The sequence below is a fragment of the Hordeum vulgare genome, chromosome 6H, assembly GCF_904849725.1.
Source record: "Hordeum vulgare subsp. vulgare chromosome 6H, MorexV3_pseudomolecules_assembly, whole genome shotgun sequence".
NCBI lineage: Eukaryota > Viridiplantae > Streptophyta > Magnoliopsida > Poales > Poaceae > Hordeum > Hordeum vulgare.
Genome location: NC_058523.1, coordinates 478,994,114 through 479,002,562, shown reverse-complemented (window position 1 = coordinate 479,002,562; position 8,449 = coordinate 478,994,114). Strand labels below are relative to the sequence as shown.

General features: G+C 47.1%; 1 protein-coding gene across 1 annotated transcript; it reads right to left on the bottom strand.

Annotated features, from left to right (window-relative positions):
• Positions 1-3,983: 3,983 nt before the first annotated feature.
• Positions 3,984-7,972, bottom strand: LOC123404501. Its single transcript, XM_045098432.1, has 6 exons — positions 7,517-7,972; positions 7,302-7,399; positions 6,569-6,621; positions 6,063-6,434; positions 4,787-4,840; positions 3,984-4,150 (listed from the first exon to the last, which is right to left on the bottom strand). The coding sequence occupies exons 1-4, from the start codon at positions 7,892-7,894 to the stop codon at positions 6,307-6,309; spliced, it is 657 nt and encodes a 218-aa protein (XP_044954367.1). The 5' UTR covers positions 7,895-7,972; the 3' UTR covers positions 3,984-4,150; positions 4,787-4,840; positions 6,063-6,306.
• Positions 7,973-8,449: the final 477 nt, after the last annotated feature.

The window sequence follows — 8,449 nt, the reverse complement described above, 5'->3', positions numbered from 1 at the left end:
GCGCTTCACTCCCCGGCAACGGCACCAGAAAAGAGTCTTGATGACCCACAAGTATAGGGGATCAACCGTAGTCCTTTCGATAAGTAAGAGTTTCGAACCCAACGAGGAGCAGAAGGCTCTGATAAACGGTTTTCAGCAAGGTAATAACTGCAAGCACTCAAAGTAGCGGTAACAAGTGATGGTGTAGTGAGGTGAAACATAGCAGGTGAAAGTAACAAGTAACCAGAGTAGCAACGGTGCAGAAAAGTGGCCCAATCCATTTTGTAGCAAGGGACAAGCCTGAACAAAGTCTTATAGGAGGAAAAACGCTCCCGAGGACACACGGGAATTTCTGTCATGCTAGTTTCATCATGTTCATATGATTCGCGTTCGTTACTTCGATAGTTTGATATGTGGGTGGACCGGCGCTTGGGTACTGCCCTTACTTGGACAAGCATCCCACTTATGATTAACCCCTCTCGCAAGCATCCGCAACTACGAAAGAAGAATTAAGACAACGTCTAACCATAGCATTAAACTAGTGGATCCAAATCCGCCCCTTACGAAGCAACGCATAGACTGGGGTTTAAGCTTCTGTCACTCTAGCAACCCATCATCTACTTACTACTCCCCAATGCCTTCCTCTAGGCCCAAATATGGTGAAGTGTTATGTAGTCGATGTTCACATAAAACCACTAGAGGTAATGACAACATACAACATATCAAAATACCGAACGAATACCAAATTCACATGACTATTAATAGCAAGACTTATCCCATGTCCTGAGGAACAAGAGTAACTACTCACAAAGCATAATCATAATCATGATCAGAGGTGTAATGAGTAGCATCCAGGATCTTAACATAAATTCTTCCACCAAGTAATCCAACTAGCATCAACTACAAAGAGTAATCAACACTACTAGCAACCTTACAAGTACCAATCGGAGTCGCGAGACGGAGATTGGTTACAAGAGATGAACTAGGGTTTGGAGATGAGATGGTGCTGATGGAGATGTTGATGGTGACGAGTCCCTCCGATGAGAGGAGTGTTGGTTATGACGATGGCGACGATTTCCCCCTGCAGGAGGGAAGTTTCCCCGGCAGGATCATCCTGCCGGAGCTCTAGATTGGTTCCGCTCAAGTTCCGCCTCGTGGCGGCGGAGAATCCACGAAAATGCTCCGCCCTGATTTTTTTCCGGACGAAACCCTTCATATAGCAGAAGAGGGGGGCCAGTGGGCCACCAGGGTGCCCACAAGCCCTGTAGCCGCGACCAGGGGCGCAGGCCGCGGCCACCAGGCTTGTGGGCCCCTGGCAGCTCCCCTCTGGCACTTCTTTCGCCCAGTATTTTTTATATATTCCCAAAAAATTCCACGTTGATTTTCATGGCATTTGGAATTACGCAGAATAGAGGACTCAGACTTGCTCCTTTTCCATTCCAGAATTCCATCTGCTGGTATTCTCCCTCTTCAAATAAATCTTGCAAAATAAGAGAGAAAAGGCATAAGTATGGTACCACAAAGTATAATAACAATCCATAAAGCGATAAATATCAACATGAAAGCATGATGCAAAATGGACGTATCAGTCCTCGCGGTTCTTGGCATTTGACGAGGAGCATCAGGAGGCCGTGCGGGGGATGGACCATGTGCTCGGGGAGGAGGCGCATCGTCGGGCCTCGCTCCGAGCTACGTGGCATCAGCAGGCCCTGTGGCGCTACCACTGCTGCAACATCCGTCCCAAGTCCCTCAAAGTCGGCAACCTCGTCCTCAGGCGGGTCCTCTCCAGGGAGGGCTTGCACAAGCTCTTTCCCATGTGGGAGGGCCCATTCAAGGTCGCGCACGTCTCTAGGCCTGGCACCATGCGCCTGTATACTTAGGACGTAGTTCCCATCCAGAACGCCTGGAACATCCAGGACCTCCGGAAGTTGTACCCATGACATCTATGCGCGTCCTTCAATCCTTCGGGAACCTACATCATCCTGTGACACTCACGTAATAACAAGCCGAGGTTGTATATGCCCAGGGCCCATCAAGGACGTGAAGTGGTCCACCCCATGCCTAGTGGAAGCCCTAAGCTCAAAGCTGGGGGGGGGGGGAAGACGGTGACACTCTCACATAATAATGAGCTGAGGCTTTACATGCCCAGGGCCCCCCGAGGACGCGGAAGGGGTCCATCCCATGCCTAGTGGAAGCCCTATGCTCCGCGCTATGGGAAGAAAGAGGCTAGGCTAGGCGCCGAACGTGGCTTTTATTTGCTTCTCTCCTACTTGGGTTTTCCAATCTTTCTGAAATCAAACTCGGGGCTTTTCTAAACGAAGTTTTTAAGGGAAGTATCAAAAAATTGTTTTCCTTGCTGTTCTCCGTGACGCGTTCTATTTCTTTGAGTCGAGGATTCGCCTGCTTCCCTCCCAGTCGTACCCCGCGAGCGGGGACTGGGGGCACGGTGCCGGCACCTCACCAAGGCCTTGGCGCCGGGGTCCTCGCATGGTACTCACAGATGAGTCAGCACAAGCACGCCATAGAGCACTCGCTCGATGGTCCCATTCACGGGTCGACGCGCCATCTTTGGAGGAAAACAAAATTTTGTCCTTTCAGCAAATTTGGTCTCTTATTAGGATAGCTATCTCTCTTAAGATAGCTTGAGTGTCTAAGGGCGCTCCTAAGCATCATGCCTCAGGAGCCTTATCGGTCACAAGGCCACTCGGACACCCTGGTCCCGATCATGGTTATCCGGTTGGTATCGGGGGTGACGGGGCCTTGCCCCTTGGGGAAAGACCTTGGTAATGGGTCACACCATACGACGGTAGGGAAATGTGCGGGACCGGGACCTGCCGACGTAGAGCTACATAGTAGGAAGTAGAATCTTTGGGTGCCTCTTAAACGTCTAAGGGGGCTCCTGAGCATCGCGCCTCAGGAGTCTTACTGGTCACAAGGCGACTGGCCACCCTGATGCCGATCTTGGTTATCCAGTTGGTATAGGGGGTGCCGAGGCCTTGCCCCGTGGGGAACGACGTTGGTAACGGGTCGCACCTTACGAAGACAGGGAAATGTGTGGGACCGGGACCTGCTCACGTAGAGACGCTTGAGTTTCTAAGCGGGCTCCTGAGCATCGCGCCTCAGGAGCCTTACTAGTCACAAGGCCACTCTGTCACCCTGATGCCGATCTTGGTCATCCGTCTGGTATCGGTGGCGTCGAGGCCTTGCCCCATGGGGAATGACCTTGGTAACGGTTTGCACCTTATGATGGCATGGAAATGTGCGGAACTAGGACCTGCCGACACAGAGCATCGAGCCACTTCACCCGTGACAGGAAGAAGCCAACCAAACCACTACAAGGAATATGCTAGTACACGACGCTATTTTTTCGTCGGTACATCGTCACGGTTTTTCATTTACGACGATCGCACGACGAAAAACCAAGCGTCGGAAATGGAGCGTCAGAAATGAACAGCAACGACGTTTTGGTCAAAATCGTCGTAACTTTACGACGATTCCTGGATCGTCGTAACTTTACGACGATCCTAAATCATCGCTGCCAATCAAACCCAGTCCTACGTGGCAGTCCTACGTGGCAAAATTACGACGAAATCAAAACATCATGGCTGAAATCAGCCCAACCCATTTCAATTGATCACATGGGCTGATTTTATTTTTTTGGGCTTTTTCTTATTGGGCTTCTTTTTGGGCCTTAGCCTATTTACAGCCACTTTATTATTTTTTTCAATTTTTTTGTATCATTATAATTTGGGCCCTGGCCTTTTAGTGCCCAAATACATTTGGCCCAGTTTTAGTTTTGGCCTTTTGAATTTCAGTTTTGTGTGTGCGTCCCACTTGTCATGTTCTTCTCATAAATTGTCCTATATGTCAAGAAGTTCTGGTCCCACTTGTCATGTTCTTCTCATAATTTGTCCCATATGTCAAGAAGTTCTGATCAGATTTTCATTTCACACATTTTCAAATCGCATACGATATGAATATTTCAAATAGAGAAGAAAGAACATGTTAAATTCATCAAATTAACACGAAGGTAGTATATTACAATTTTTCCAATCTGTTACAAAGCAGATATGCCTATTATTACAATATATAATATGCATTCTTGGATAAGTAGAGCATCACACAATTGGCTTCAAGGCTTCGCACTTCAACTTTCTTAGGCCTGGAGGTCCTGTAGAAGAAACAACCATATTTTTAAAAGCTACAAGATACAGATCAAGAATAGAAACAAGGCACAAAAACTTCATAACAGTTACAATACAACTATTTGTTTTAGTTTGTACTACTACTGTAATCGATGCAAAAAAACATACTACTACTGTAATTGACATAAAACCTTGAAAGAGACAAGCAGAAGTCAAAACATATTTTTAGAATAGATATTTGCATTAAAATTAGGCATTAAAAACAATGGACACAAATATTTGCATTAAAGATTAGGCATTGCACACCCAGCAGAAAGAGACAAGCAAAAGTCAAAACATATTTTTAGAACAGCTCACGACTACCAACAATAATGTAAAATCCAGATCCTACATCTTCATCCATTTGGATGTTGGCATCATAGCATGCTTTGCTCAACCATAGCATGCTTTCCATGATGGAAAGAGACTCTACAGCAATAACACAATAGACAACCAGGAAGCATCAAACTTAACTGCAAAATTAAAGAATAGGTGCAAGATAATGAATATTTGATCCAGTGTCAGCCTATTCATGAAAACACAATAGCTGACTAATTCTCTTTGACAATAACACAGATGTAAAAATATATACTGCAATATATGTTACTACCGAATATATATACCTGAACAGAGTTCTTCTTTTCGACCGTCAAGCTGCGAAGCAGTCTGATCATCTTCTGTAATGGCAAATGTCACTGGCGTCAGCTGATATCACAAGAGAGCTACACTTTCAAACATTTTAGATGGACAACTGCATAAATAAAAAATGCATATATCAGACTCGGGGACAGACGATTGATTCTCGATAGCTGTCAAATGTTTGCTGGTGCTAGCATTTCCACGGGTTACTGGGTCATGCATGAGATGAGAATTTGCAAAGTCAGAAGGGGAGGTCGTCTATCTTTTGCGGGTCAGCGGTCTGGCACATGGACCGGATCAAGGGCACGGCCTATGGGAGCAATTCTAGTGCAGTTTGGACACAAAAGGAATAGTATCTGTTGGGATCTTCTTGCAGTTTGCGCATCAGAATACTCGAGGTCAACAACTTGTCAAAAGTTATCGAAATGTCAGATCGTGGATGGATCTGTCTTAGCAAAGACTTGAAGTTGAGGACTAATAATGGACGGGGTACAGCGACAAGTCAATTGTCACAGCTCATACATCCCAATAAGACTTGATTGTCAGATTTAGAACATTGATTAATGGCGATTTTTACCAGAATAACTACGTTTACTTGACCAATATCAAGAAGACTTGAACTATAATTGTTGTAACTCATGTGGAAGGGAAACCTTCAAAATCAGAACTAGTAAAGGGCATCAGTATTTATTGTATAATAAAGTCTGTACATATTCCACTTTCTGCATGGAAACTTTAGAGTTTGGGTATTGTTTTTAATTTCAGATGGCTAAAAGAGGTGATTATGGTGGGCAATGTTGTCAATGTGTAAATCGTCAGGCTCATGTGTTTTTAGCATATGCCATACCGCAACCAAGTCCTAGCACTAATCGACATGCTTTGTTGTTATCGGTAATGAAACCAGTCAAAAACAGTCAGTCGTTAATCCCAGTTGTTCTCTGGTAAAATAACTGCAACTGGTGTATAACGTTCCACCTAACAAAATTCAAATGTCGAAATCAAAATCTGAACACAGTTGAGCATCAGTGCATCACGTTGTTGATTTCTGGAGTGTAATGACAGCACATTATGATCTCCATTTGGGAAACAACAAAAAGACCAGCATAGTCAAGCTTGGATCACTTTGTTTAGCTAATCACCTAACCTAAGCAAGTAGCATAACAGTGTGTCAAGTCCATTTGCAATATCCACTAGTACATTGTATATGAGACTAAAACAATTCATTGGAAGCTTTAGAATTCACATAACATTGAATTTCACCTTGGAACGAGAGTGACCGAGACGGCATCAGCGAGCTTGTGGATGTCGGTGGCGAGCCCGCGCCAGCAAGCGTCGCCGGTGGATATCACCTTGACGTCCGCAACGCATCATGGTTGTCGGACCTATTTGAGAAGGAGGCTCGGCAGTGGCCGTTGGAACTCTACCAGCGTCGCTGTACTTGACTAATGGCTTGAGTGGGTACCATAAAAGAGCTCTAATTCAGAGCCCAAGCGTGGGAGCAGCATCACCCAGAGCAGGCCCTGATCAATACTTGTAGATAGATATTACTAGTACAGTTAATAGCCAAAAGAAATAAACATACAGAGCGGACGACAGCACGAACGTGACCTCGGTGGCCATCGCCTGCTTGCACTGCGGGAAGCAATCAGCGTCAAAAAAGGGTGCACAGATCGAACTCACAAGCCAACAAGGGGAAAACAAAAAAACAAAAAAAAGGTAGGGATTGAAAGAAGGGAGGAGCAGCGACAGAGGCCGCGTCCGCTCACCTGACACGGCGACGGCCGTACACCACCGGAGCCGTCCCTCCCGGTGCCGAGACCTGCAAACAGCCACGCACGCACGCCACCTCGATCAGTTAACCAAGCATATACATACAACCAGCCAACCCCGAATGTTTACTGCCACCTAAGCATGCTGACACCTAAGCATGAGCTAATGAATACTTGTTTTGTATAATTCCCTACATAGATCAGCATATGGATTGTGAATTAGCACGGGAGTAGCAAGCCTAAACGATGCACATTATCCAATCCCCAGTGCATCAGTACACAAAACTACCATGTTGAAGTATGTGCCCCTCGTGAATAGGTGCACTATTTTGAGAATACTAACATTATCCTACTGGTTTCATACTTATAAGCAAAATAAACATCGAACTGTATTGAGGTCCCTGTTTCCAATGTACGGATAAACTGATGCAATATCAGAAGATCATCATACGAAATTCAGAAGCATTTGCGGTGTATTCTGAGCTCTAGAAGCAAACTGAGTAGTGACAGGGCGGCATGAGATAATTCCAACCATCTATAATTAGAAGTATCCCCAAATCCCATCCAGTCAGTTCACCCCCTGGCTTAGGCTCGGACTGAACATTTCAGTGCGACACAGGAAATTACCCATATGACAAACAGATGACAGCCAGAGAGAAAACAGTGCCGCCAATGCCGCAATCTGCAAGCAATCCAAGCGCCAACCAGCGGAGAAGGGAGTGAGACGTACCGTAAGCGTAACCGATGTTGGGATGCTGCTTGCTCCGCACGACCGTGTCCCCGTCGGCGTACCACGCGACCTCCTCCCCCTGCCGAATCTTTCGCTGGCTTCACGCCACACGGAGGAGAGGAACAAAAAAACCCAAAATCAACCCGCACTCCCCCAAATCCATCTTAAAGAGGAGCCGACCGAGGCGGAGCGGGAGCGGGAGCGCGCGGCGGAACCTGAGCGGGCAGAAGCGGACGGTGATGGTGACGTTCTCCTTGGTGGCCGCCTGGTCGTCTTCGTTGTTGTCCAGCAGCCCCGTGACGAGGAGGATCTCCTCGGTGGAGACGACGGTGAGGCGCGCGGGTCGAGGAACGGACGCTGCCTCGTCGTCGGGTCGAGGAGGCCCGCCGGCCGCACCATCCCCGTCGGCGGGGAGGAGGGCACCTGACGGGATCTCCCGGGGACAGGGGTTCCCTTCTCATCCACGCGACGCGGGCCTCAGATCTTGCACGACCGCCAGGGAGCGGAGGCCGGATCTCGTCGCCAGGGAAGCCATGGGCGGGCCGGAGAGCACCCAGAAGCCACAGTGGGAGGAGTCTGCAATGGATCTGCATCGAGTGGGGGAGAAGGAGGGTGCAGACCGGCTGCGAGGGGAGAGGGAGTCGCGGTCGGAGGCGACTGCTAGGGTTCGCGTGCACTGAGAGAGAGGGGATCCTGCGCAAGAGAGAGAGAGGGGCTTGCTGCACGCGCGAGAGAGGAGTGCTGGGATGGATGGATGGATGGACAGATGTTTGCCATGCCAGCAATCCATCCCACAACTGATTTCACCAATCAGAGTTAATCTTATATAATTTTGTTTTTTGTTTCTTTTATACACCCTCTATAAACTATTTTAAAAGTGTTTGCATCACTAGAATAGTGATCTAAATGCTCTTATATTATTTTAAGGAGGGAGTAGTTTTTATCCTCTTATTCACGGTAAACATTTACTCCCTCCGTTCCTAAATATAAGTCTTTCTAGAAATTCTATTAAATTACTACATACAGATGTATAAAGACATATTTTAGTGTGTAGATTCTATTAAATTACTACATACGGATGCGAGAGTCACGCCTGGTCACAGGAGGACGCGCCCACCGGATCCGGTCAAAGGAGATGGAGGAGACGA

Bases quoted from the DNA above. Each gene is read 5' to 3' on its own strand.
- LOC123404501 (XM_045098432.1), bottom strand. From the start codon at position 7,894: ATGCAGATCCATTGCAGACTCCTCCCACTGTGGCTTCTGGGTGCTCTC. The intron at 7,400-7,516 runs GTTCCGCCGCGC...TGTGGCGTGAAG, and splicing joins GTCCGCTTCTGCCCGCTCAG to CCAGCGAAAGATTCGGCAGG. The intron at 6,622-7,301 runs GTACGTCTCACT...GGCTGTTTGCAG, and splicing joins CAACATCGGTTACGCTTACG to GTCTCGGCACCGGGAGGGAC.